At 39.3% G+C, this 13,030-nt stretch overlaps 1 protein-coding gene across 2 annotated transcripts in view; it reads right to left on the reverse strand.

Moving 5' to 3' along the window:
• Nucleotides 1-3,331: 3,331 nt before the first annotated feature.
• Nucleotides 3,332-13,030, reverse strand: part of lrrc39 (leucine rich repeat containing 39) — a 41,224-nt gene continuing 31,525 nt past the window's right edge. For both annotated transcript variants that reach the window (XM_047049955.1, XM_047049956.1), the window contains one exon: nt 3,332-4,863. In XM_047049955.1, the coding sequence (XP_046905911.1) occupies nt 4,686-4,863 (178 nt within the window). In that variant the 3' untranslated portion in view covers nt 3,332-4,685. The remainder of the gene's footprint in view (nt 4,864-13,030) is intronic.

Genomic DNA, 13,030 nt, shown 5'->3' on the forward strand with positions numbered 1-13,030 from the left:
ACAGTTTGCACACATTTCAAATGATTTCGCACATCTTTGAAATGGTTAGGTATAATTGTCTTCAATTAGGCCAACTATCAATTGAAAATATCTTGCTGGTCTAAACTGACTGTTGTTTCTCAGTCAAGTGGTTGTTCTCTGCAAAACATATTGGCATAATTTCCTTGTGTACATCATCACCTGCACAATAGTTCACTCCACTGTCAAAATCTTTCAGGCACATAACACCATGAAAAACATAATGGTATATACTGTAATATGGATCTCTTGGATCATGTGCTTACAGTCATTGTCAGGTACAACTAGAACTTTACTAAACAAGGGGACACATCCGATCACCAATCACACAGTAAGTTTAGTTAGCTGACAGGAGCTATCCAGGAGTATAAATCCTTCCATCAAATATTTAGAGCTTGTCCCAGGCCAGCTCGGGGGAAACATCACTGTTTGTGCTGCCATTTCAGAGAATGGTGTAGTCACCCACATTCCCAATCTTGGCCCATAAAATACCCAGACACTCCTGGTGTCCTTGGACGGCCTGCACTCCGATCTTATCCCTCTACATGAGACCACTTTCTTACATTTGTCATTGTGTGGGACAATGTAAGCTTCCACCGTCACCCACTCATCAGGATTCACTGCCCATCAAAGAATGCTGATGGTGCTCATATCACCTGACTCCCTATTCTTTAGTCCTATCCAGGAGGTTTTTTCTGCATGGAGGTGGAGGGTTTATGAGCATCGGGCTCAAAACCAGAGCTCCCTGCTCCAGACAATGGATGCTGCTTGTGATGATGTCACAGCAGATCAGTGTAGGGGATTGTTGCGGCATGAACAACAATTCTTCCCCTGTTGCATCGTAAGGGAGAACATCAGATGTGATGTCAATGAAATCTGTGGCCAGACAGACAGTGAGGACGACAACTAGTGAAACTCCAGCTTTGCTTTACTTTCTTACTGTATGTGTTTCCTTCTTGCCATGAACTGCACCCTCTGCAACTCTGACTAGGAAGGGGTCAGATGCCTGAAAAGTACCGTGGTTACTCATACTAGTCCCCTCAGTGTACAATAGGAATCATTTGATGCTGGGATATACAGAACAGACAATAGAGGAGGTGCATTTCATGCCAGGCTTACTGTAATGCACCCCCTGCTAACTCTGACTAGGAAAGTGTCACTTGCCTGAAACTTACTGTGGTTACTCATACTACTAGTGTAGGTTGTACATAATGTTAGTTTTGATGTGCTTTTTGTATGAAAGTATATTGTGCTGTACACATTTCCTGTAACAGTAACCATGATGTATGGCAATGACAGTAACAATTTCCATGGCAGTGTAAGTGCAATATGTGATGTGAAACCTTGTAGGCTACTCTTGAATTACATGTATTCATTTAGCAGACGCTTTTATCCAAAGCGACTTCCAAGAGACAGCTTTACAAAAGTGCATAGGTCAATGATCCTAAACAACGAGATAGCCCCAAAAACATTGTGGTTAGCCAAAACATGAAGCATACATTACAGTATTGTTGCTTGCTTTTCTACAGGTACACTCTTGCACTTTTGAGGTTCATGTTGTTTAGGTGTAACTTGTTTGGCTACATGCTCTTATGGTTCTTCTCTTTGGCACTTACTGTATTTGGGTTTTTCACAATGTATGCTTCATGTTTTGGCTACCCAAAATGTTTGGGGCTATCGCGTTGTTACTGTATGATCAGTGACCTATGCACTCTTGTAAAGCTCTCTTGGAAGTCGCTTTGGATAAAAGCATCTGCTAAATGAATAAATGTAAATGTAGATTAAGACACATTGTATTCTGGAAAGAAAACATCTACTACAGTAACTGTAGCACAGTGCACATGAGGGATATTTCTAAGGTCCACTGCCATACTGACAAAACATCTAAACATTTTGACCTGCAGTGTTTACACAATGCCAAAGGGACTTTTCATTTTGGGGGCACTGACTATTTGTATGAGAAAAGGATTTAGTTTTGACTGATAAGTTGTCTGTTTTAGGAAAGAGATGACCCTTTGCAGGTGTTCCATGGAGTTTTGCTGAACCATCTGGGTTAATTTGGCAAATGTATTTAAAGGTTTGAGAATGTCCTCTTTTTTTCTCGAAAAATGTGCCAAAGCAATCGAGAAGGAACTTTTCATTTTGGGGGCACTGACTATTTATATGAGAAAATGATTTGGTTTTGAAGCATGAGTTAACTGTTTTGGGTGAGATATGACCTTTTGAAGGTGACCTTTTGAAGGTGATCTATGTAGTTGTGCTGAACCATATAGGCTATTTTGCTAAATGCACGTGGAGCTTTGAGAATGTAATTTCTGTTTCAATAATTGAGCCAAAGCAATCGAGAAAAACTGTAATAACAACAACAAAAACACTAATAATAATATTATTAATGGAACACCCCCATTCCCCTCGACCCATACAAATATACATATAAAACCCAACAAACTGAATTGCTTATACTGAGGTTATCAAGCCAATAGCCAGTTAATATTGCTTCAAAACGATGTCTAAGGCTATGATGAAAAATACTACTTAATGTGGAGACTAAAATGACCAACCAACATTTTTATCTACCTATCTAAATATGTTTTCATTTTTGCTGACAATTGTTGTTGTTTAAATAGATAACACAACCAAGCCATTAGTTTCACATGAATATAACTGGAAAGTACCCATTGCCTAGCCTGACGTTGTCATACTCATAATTCTAGTCAGAATATGAGTCTGAAAACTCTCCGTTGGGCTGTGACTACGGGGCGTGTTTCAACCGAACTCGTAAAACAAATGCCTCTTCGCTCAATTGGATAGACCTACAACCAATCATAGCAACGTAATATGTTGTTTGTTGAAAACTAATTCAACCCAAGCGCTCTTTCGTGACGTTGTTGATTACGTTACTGTAGATCTGTCCATCATCGTATAAAGCCCGCCCTGGCAATTTCATTGGTCCGTCCCGATTCTGGTTTTCTGTAGTTGTCCCCAATACGAGACCCTCCAGACCCAATTTCCTGAACAAATTTTTTTTGGGCGGGGAGAAGTTGGGCTGGCAGCCAGGCTACCCTTTGCCCACACTGCAGCCCAATAAAATTTCTTACAACTTTACACTACTTTACCTTCCACTGTCTGTTGGAGGGCTATTGTATTCTTCCTTTATGTTGGGAATTACGAACTAAGAATGCAAGTATTGGACCTTTTAACTTATACTTTAAATCGTGTACTCTCAAAGTAATGTCACATACAGAATACAAATGTGTTTTTATTGGTTTACCTGTTTTCTGTAATAAGATACCCAGGGTCACAGTACGTGGCAGAGGCTCAAGGTGAATGATTTATTTTAATTAAATTCCAAAAGGTATTTTCAAAGCAAAATCTTAACCATAGATATAAAAAGAAAAAATACTTTTCACAATATATAAAGAAAAAAAGACATAGCTAGGTTAAACAAGCATCTCCATCTGCCTACCGAGTATCTGCCTACCTTCCTTTCCTCCATAAGTGACATTCCATCACTACTTGATGTTTTACCAGTGTACTCTTGCTTCAACGGCAACAGCACAGTCTAGAGGTTATCGAAAGCATTGAAAGAAGCTAAATGCTGAAATCTTTCTTGTACCTGAACTAACAGCAATAAAAAAATCACAAAGACCTGCAAATCCTTTAGTCCAAAACATCATGGTGCGCAGAAAGGGGGGGACTTTTTATGAAGGTGTTGTAGTTTGTACATTGCAAACAAAATGTTTGAAAATGCCCTTTAATAGCATTTCTATTTGCACTTGTGAATTGTTTGATTGCAAATCAAAAAATGCAGTGAAAACAAGTATTTGTCAAAACCATTATAGAGGGCATGGTGTAACGTTTTAAGTTTGAGATCCAAAGAGGTGAAGTCTGCCGTTTTCTGTAATTTCAACGTGACCCATACACAAGAAAAAAACATTTTCCTTTCACTTTGATCAGTGAATTTTGTGAAAGGAAGAATCCATCAAGTCAGCTTTGGAATCTGGGTGTTTCTTATTGAAATGGTCAAAAGCTAAAATATTTTACAATAATCAACAAAAAAAAATATTATTGTCATTATGTATGAGCAGTAAATGCCACTTAACAACACAATAAACAAACAATTAGAGAATGTTTTAATTGACATCACAAGAAATCTAAAAAATCCAATTACGTCCAAACAAGTCTATTAAAGAAAACATAATGCACGTTCAAGTCCAGTTCATTAAAACAAGGAAAGATGACACTTAAGTAGCCCCAAAGCAGAATTAACCACCCAGAGCAGGATAAAAGTCTGTCAGTTCTGTCAATCGTTTGGTGGCCTATAATAATCTGGCAGAAGCGATGAAGATGTGACTTGTCAGGCGGCTGCGGTCTGCACAGCTCCCATTAAACTGTCACTTCCAACAAAGCAACTACGGCGACTTAAGCACTCTAAAATAAACCAAACTATTCACTTATAAACAGGGGTTTCTGCAAGCTCCTTACTGGAGTTTCATGTCCCTCTCCAAAACCTGGTGCTGCATTCCCATGCATCAGGTTGGTAGTTAATGAAAAAGCCGTAGTCAGGGCAGAGTTGTGACTTTGAAACATATTAAAAAGCATTAATATTCGAGTCTCCACCAAAACAGTTTTTGGGTCATCTGCAACATACTGTACTAATCTTGCAATTAACGAATGACACAATGCATGCTAAGCACAGCATAAACTCTTTTCCGGGCTTCCTGGATGTAGAAGTGCATAAATTCCCGTCCAAACATTTCTTGGCTGTCCTCATCCTCATCAGATTTGTTGAGGGCTGGCAGTTCCATTTCAAATGTTAAGGGATTGTCTCGAAAATTCACAAATCTGCAAAAATAAATGTAGATCAATTGATGGAAATTCCTTTAGGCAGAAGCACATAACCTTATTTAGTACAAAAGGAATTAGCAATGGCCATTTCCATCAAACACTGTCTAGTGTTTATGAAAAGCTTTTGAAGATGTCAATCCAAAGACAAAAGTTACATTAAACATAGTTTTTAATTGTTTGATTTAATATGTAGGCCTATGTAAAGTATTATACATCAAAAGATTTGGGCTGGGAATCGATACAAATGTTTAACTAATTAGTCGCACAATATGCTGTGATTAATCTCATTTTCCCCAATCTCGTTATCATCATGTTAAACACTGAATTAAATCAATTAACACAAGTATATTTTAAATACAAAATTATACAATTATGACATCTCGTGAACTGTAAAGTCTCTCCTGGGAACTACAGAATAGTCATTTCCATCAAATATATGCTGTAACTTTATAAACAACAAAGTGTTTAAGTGCACGTTGAATATTTAAAGTTTAAACCCTGAAGGTTATCAAAAATACTGGACAGGGCTCTACGCTAACTTTTTTTTGCTGGAGCACATGTGCCCCCAAGTGAAAAGCTTTAGGGGCACAGACAAATTTAGGGACACACTCAGTTTCTGTTTTTAAAAACATTGCATCATTATTAGACTATTGAATGAATTACACAAAATTGACCGGAAACAGGATTGGTTATTTATTTATTTGTTACATATTCATTTATTACTTTTTGTATTCATTGTAACATTGTTTCAAACTGACTGGCTTGGCCAAGCTTTGTAGCATTGGAGTCTTGATCTTTTTTTCAGCTGACAGTTTTCAGCACATTTAGTGGCATCAAACATTTCCAGGTAGGGCGCTTCTGTACTGATCCGAATGAAGTCCTCTGTTGTGGATGGGTTCAAATTACTCATTAATGGGAAATGTAGTTTTTATGTTGTATTCGCACCGGTGTTCATGTAGGGTCGCAACTGCGCTCCTGGTTTTCAGCATGGCTTGCGGTAGGACAGAATTGGACATTTTGGTCTGTCTATCACACTAAGAACGTCAGCAAAACTAGAATGCTGATGATTTCAATGGCGAGTCATTTGGTAAGTAGTTCAAAATATCCATGGGCATGTATCTTTAATGCAACATTTAAAGATTATTCGGTTAGCAGACTCTTAACAGTATAAATTAATGGATAAGAGTCTTAGTAATTTGAATAGTTTTTTAATGTAAATATGTTTATGGATATTTAATTAGACGACCAGTCATTAAACCTAGCATTAGTTGGACAATGTGCAGCTAAATGGTGTGCCTCTTTCTGCCGAGGTGGCTGCTCCAACTTGCATTTCACCCCGTCTTGCCACAATCCTTTTGGGATTTTGGACCGTTGTTATCCCCGTTTTGTCCATGTTCCACACATTTTGTCATTCAAAATGGTGTTTGTCCAAAAACTTGCTCAAGTTGTCGAAGAACTGGTTCACATTTGTACGATTAAAGCTAGTTGCCCTCGAAAGGCTCGTGGCTTGGGGACGCCTTATCGAGAGAGTGGGGTGCCTCTTTAGAAAGCCAGTGAACCGGTCAACACCAGTCATACTAGTTTCACTCCACGTTGGGGGAAAGTTGCACTTGTATCGAGAGGCTAGTTGAAACTTCCGAACCTGAAATAAAATGTAAATAGTAAATATTGTCCTTATATCTCTCTTCCTCCCTCTCTGTCTTTCTCTGTCTTATATAGGCTACATAAGGTGGTGTGACAGATGGCAAAGTCCTTGGCCACTGCCCTGATTGTCCTGCCCTCATCCCTGATTATATTTGATGCTCATTCCAAAATATTGAGGGGAACCCCTCTGTTAGTCACCCTCTTCCTCACTCTTGGCATACTGAAAACAAACAGAATAAAACCATCCTTCTTACTATCCTTTTATGTAAAAATGTACTTTCATACCTCCAAAACAAGTTTTGTCAAATACTGCAGCAGCAGATCTTGAATGTGTCTTCTTTCTTCTTGGTGGGAGGAGGGGTCTAACTGTGCATGTGCAGTATGAGTGTCATTACTCTAGCATGTTTCTGATTGGAGGAATAAGACTTGTTGCAAATGTCCCTTGTTGCAACTATCCCCAGTCTCCCCTACACGAGTAGCTAGACAATAATTTGAGCAGAGATTATCTCCTTTGCTCCTTGCAAGCAGAAGAAATGTCTGTACATTTAACCCTCTCGTCGATACTAAAATAAACAAACAATAGACTCTTGATATAAAGTTATCTTCACTCAGTCTCACATAAGTTACAATCGGGGTAAATTGGGGTTTGATATATTGGGGGGCTCTGTGGTTTCAGGCTTTCGATGTGTATGCCAAGCCTACAAAAAAGGTAACGTTAGCCTACAAGGTTTAATGACTAACACAGACTACCTAACTAACTGCCTTTTGAATTAGTCTGTATAGCATACTACCACCGGCCTCACTCAGTCATGTCTTTAACATATGAAACGTTGAGATTGTATCATCTTGCGGAAAAAACATGAATTAAGCGGAACGTCACAACAGCTACTTAGGCTACCTCAGTTCTCTATTGGCCAAATGACGGTTAGGACCTACTAACATTCTTGGCAAACTGTACGCTAGTAGCCTAACAAACTCATATTCACTGTTGACTATACAGATAATATATTTAAGTTGTATGCATCATATATATTACTAGTGATGGGGGAAACAAAGCTTTCCGAAGTAACAAGCTATTTGACACAATTGTTGAAAAAGTATTACTTTTTTGAAGCATTTGATACATCTTCTCCATAGGGACATCTGCTGGTCTAATTATGGTATGGTGACTGTATCGAGCGATGGAAGGAATCAAGTGACGTCAAGTCCTCGAGACGTCAAGTCCTCGAGACGTCAAGTCCTCGAGACGTCAAGTCCTCGAGACGTCAAGTCCTCGAGACGTCAGTCTCTCAATTGTCATTGACAACCATGATAAATAAAGGTAATATGACAAATGTGTCGATGTGTAAGTCTCAAAAATATGTCATCATATATCTTGTTGTATTATAAACAACGTAACGTCTTTGCTATTTTACATTCATAATATTTATCTTCCGGTTCTTATAGCAAAATTCTCGTGTTAAGTTAGTATGGCCTTGTGGTATAAGCTCTGCCTTACAGACTGATCTTGCAAGTTTGAATCTTGGTGACCTCATTTTAGAGGAAGTATATGCTAAATGTATAAATTATTGTTTGATAATGTGGACTATCGGCTTCCCCAACATTAGTTATTTGTCGTTAACATTTAGTCATGTAAACTGCAAATAGGGTCTAGTAGGGTGAAGTGCCTTGCCGAAGGACACAACGTAATTTAGCATGGCCGGGTATCGAACTGGAACCTTCTGATTGATAGCCTAATTCCCTAACCGCTCAGCCATCTGACTCCTGTTATTATAAGTCTTCACTAAAATAAAATGATAATGCAATTTCTTTTTTTTCCGGCCATTATAAATGCCGATACCGATAGTTTGGAAAGTGCCTAATATCGGCCGATAATATCGGCCCGCGATATATCGGTCGGGCTGTACTCTGTGCTAATAATATGAACAAGACACTGATGTGTGCAGGTGGCTACAGCTCTATCTCCATGTTTAGAAAGCCTGTCTCTGGGGAATGTTTCATCAGATGCCGACAGACTACTCAATGTGCGCTGTGTGTCAGGTCCTTTCTGCAGAAAGCTAAATTCAATAAATACTTATACAAAATATATTCTACCAGCTTTGGGTGTATTAATTCTCAAATTTCCACAGCAATTGTCAATACCCCTGAGCCATAGCAACTACCATGCTGGATTCCTGTTTAACTAGATAGATAATTTGTAAAATTACACACTCAAGGGCCATGGGTGGACTTGAACCTATGACCTAACACTTTACAGTACACTGTCTTAGCACATTGAGTTATCCTCAGTGTGGAATATACTGCGGCCAGTTACTGTATGAATAAAGAAAGCTGTTTCTCCTGTGGCACGCATTGTTAGATTGGGCCAAAGTTTAAAAGCTGTAATTCAGTGATCTTTTAACATATTAAGATGAAATTGTGCATGGTACTTCCGAATGATGTCATCTTGAACCCTATAAGGTAAGAAAAACCATCAGACAAAATGTAATTTGATTAATTGACACAAAGATATTGAGGCACTGTGTACGTTTACATAAATACACCCCTTTCAGCCATTTGTATTGTACTGTCTGTCTGGAGGGCTGGCAGGCAGGGCCTGCAGGCAGGCAGGGCAGGCCAGCTGGATGAAGCTGTCTTGGGGGCAGGGCTGAAGAGCAGCTGTCCAGGTAGAGAGGGGTAGTCCAGCAAGTGGTCTGTGTTGCCCCAGCATCCTCTGTTGCATCCTCGGTTACACTCAGCATCCTCTGTTGTTGCTCTCAGCATGCTCTGTTGCACTCTGTTGAGCCGGCCTCTGCATGACCTGTAAAAGTGAAGAAAGGGTCCATGTCAGTGGTGAAAAATGAAGCTTTTTCCATCTACACTTGATACAGACTTCAGTTTTGACTGTGAAATGCAGTGGCAATAATTGAACTTGAATCCAAATGTGTTGGAAACCTATGCAAAGTCACTCAAAACACAGGCTCTAGGAAGAGTTTTTAGCTCTAAACTGGTCAATATATACACATCTGTTAAAAGACCAGCTCGAACTTTGCCTGTAAACAGTGATTCTGACTGTCAGAGACCTTTAAATAGGCTGACCGAGTGAAACTAGCCTGGCTAACGTAGGTCGCTTTCTCAGGCAAATGACCAATGAAATAGGCTTGTTTTGAAAGATCCTATATACTGGATATCTTCAGCAGGCTCCTGTCTACAAAAAGCAGCCCTCCCTGACGTTTTAGAAGTAGAATTGAGTGAAATACAATATTGTTTATACACTGCTAGTGAGCCAACCAAGTCTGTCTCTGAGGCTAAGTCAAAACAATGTACCCCCGGGAGGCAGTCTCACTCCACTTGCTAGTTTTCCACAAATCACAAAAAAAATCATAGCATCTGGCTAAAAGCACAATTCCCACATCTCCTTAAAGCTGCCCTCCTCGACATTTTTGATGTCGACCGAACTGTAAAATGGTGAACTTATGAACATGACGCGACCAAAACATGGCTGCCACCTAAGCCTATGCGGTCTCCCTGGCGCATAGGCTTAATACAAAGACTTTCACGAGCCAAATCAAAATTCTGAGCTGAAAGGTCTGTGGGAAATCGCTTGTTCTCCTAAAAGCTGCCCTCCTCAACCTTTTTGATGTATTCGCCGAGATGCTATGGAACGCCGAGTTAGTCAAAATTAAATAAATAAATAGGTAAATAAATAGATAAATACATACATAAATAAATATGGCTATGAAATTAACTCTGAAAAAAAAAAAGATGGCAATAAATATATAAATACAGCATTATATATATATACATAGCTGAATCGATTTACCGACATCAATAAATAAATACATTTATTTATTTCAAAATGACGTTTTTGTAAAGACAACATTTATTTATTTCATAGGACTTTTTTTTCCTAATGCCACATTGATTAATTTTTTGAGACTTTTACGCACCACATTTATTTCCACATATGTTTCTACACCACATTTATTTTTGTGCTGTATTTATTTCCGATTTCACATGCAAACGAGAGGGGCGTGGTTATCTTCAGACCAACGCAGCTGCACACAAGATCGAAGGCAGATAGGGACACCTAGATTCGGTAGATAATGGAAGACATTAGCCGTGTCAGAGATCGCATGCTGGCCTTATAGATCAAATTGATCAGCATGGCTTGTCAGGATGTATTATTTTGGCACACATAGTAGATTTTGTAGAGGAACTTGGGCGGATAAGTCCTCTACCGAACATAAATATTGAAGTCTTAAATAGTTTGAGACTTATCGAGCACTGTTTGTGTGCAAGATGTACAGGTAGTGGGGGGTGATTAGTGCCAAGTAATGTTAGTTAACACAGCTAGCAACCGTCGCGACGCTTAACATAGAAGACAATCACTGCCACCGCTACATCGCTCTGCTATTATGTGGATAGCTAGGTCGATAAGGCACCTAGCTATAACTATCTGGCCTCACCATTATGCCATGCCAGTATTACCATTTAGTGAGATGAGACCTGAAGTGAAGCCAGACCATTCCAGACATTACTTATACCTTTGGATTTACAGTACTGCTTCAAATTGAAGTCAAGTGTTCAAGTCTGAACACTGTTATTATTGGCAATTTAAAGTTGCAACTAACCAAGACGTGTCCAGACCAAGACCCATTCAACACGGTACACAATACCCAAACCCAGATATCATTTATGGAATTATTCAATATTAAATCAAAGCACTACCACTAGACTAATTTTAATGACCATTCAGTGACAAAACGGGTTTGGCTGTTCAGGTCTGTGCCAATACAGCACAACACTACTATCTCTACAGTAGCTAGCTCTAGCTGAAATGGCCACACTAATGTCGTCTAGCCAGCCACTTGGCCTACAGTTGCCGACTTCGAGACCGGTGGTAGCCAACATACCACCTAGGAAGACGTAGTGGTGGCAGTGATTGTTAGCTTTGCAGACGAGTTACACGTCACACAAGCGAAAGCAATGTTTACAAAGGTAACTTCAGCGCTACCTCGTAGCTATCTAAGACCAAGTCCCCACACGTAGGGTACTAGGTCACCGCCATCACTCCCATTGGGAACCAATGATAAAAAGGCAGACATTACGGGCAAAGCTTGTCTACATTGCATGCTTTTCCGCAGTGCAATGCCACTGTCACCCCCATACAGGTAACATAGCTATCTAGGAATCTAGGTGTGCAGCTGCGTTGGTCTGAAGATAAATACGCCCCTCTCGTTTGCATGCGAGATCGGAAATAAATACAGCACAGAAATAAATGTGGTGTGGAAATAAATGGGGAAATAAATGTGGTGTGTAAAAGTCTCAACAAATAAATAAATGTGGCATTAGGAAATAAAAGTCCCATAAAATTAATTAATTTTGTCTTTACAAAAACGTCATTTTGAAATAAATAAATGTATTTATTTATGGATGTCGGTAAATGGATTCAGCTATATAATTATATAATGCTATATTTATATATTTATTGCCATCTTTTTTGCCAGTTTATTTCACAGCCATATTTATTTATGTATTTATTTATTTATTTACCTATTTATTTATTTAATTTTGACTAACTCGGCGTTCCATAAGATGCTACATGATTCACTAATTACACAGAGGGAAAAAGCTAGCTACTTTTCGAGTTCGGTTTTCCGTTGCTTCAAACTCACAATCTAAAGGTCTCAAAGTGCTCAAACCTTCACCATAATTCAAGAGTAGTGTACTTTCACGAACCCAATCATTGATTCTAGCTTACAATGTGTAAAAATAGGACTTACCGAACGTGGCTGCGTCCAACACGGCTATCAGGCGATTCCAGCTGAAAACAACAATGGCCGCCGAAAAATAATTTATATTCGTAACGGCGAGCTGCGATTGGAAGCGAAGTGAAACAGGAGCTAAAGAGGGTGGGGGCTTGGTCAGCACACAATTTTCAGAAAGGATGTGTGTGCGTCTCGCCAAGCTTGCGCATGTCAAGTAGGGTGACCACCTGTCCCTCTTTGCGCTGTATCACACAGCATATTCAATATGCGACGTGCGGGACAAGGGGTGAAAATGCTGTGCGACACAACGCAAAGCGGGACAGGTGGTCACCCTATTGTCGAGGGGCAGGATGAGTCTGTGAGAATTTGGGGCGCGCGCGCTGTGGAGCAATTCAATTGAATTCAATCATATATTGATAAACCAAGGTGAAATTGTTTATGGTACTTCAGAGTGATGTCGTCTTGTACCCTATTAGGTTTGAAAAACAATCAGTCAAAATTATATTTGATTTATTGACACAAAGATATTGAGGCAATGTGGACATTTACTTAATTTCACCCCTTTCAGCCATTTTGTATTGCATTTCTTATTCAATTTGACCCTTTAAAAAACATGTATTCTACACATCTGTAACAAATTTCGAGTCGATTGGATCTATGGTTCATGAGGCGAAGGGTTTTGAAGGTTGTACCAAACTTGGACAGCACAGCAAAATCTATCAAGGCGAACCTTATGGGTTCTTGAGGCTTTTTTGTTCCCCATGAGAAAT

The sequence above is a fragment of the Hypomesus transpacificus genome, chromosome 26, assembly GCF_021917145.1.
Source record: "Hypomesus transpacificus isolate Combined female chromosome 26, fHypTra1, whole genome shotgun sequence".
Taxonomy (NCBI): domain Eukaryota; kingdom Metazoa; phylum Chordata; class Actinopteri; order Osmeriformes; family Osmeridae; genus Hypomesus; species Hypomesus transpacificus.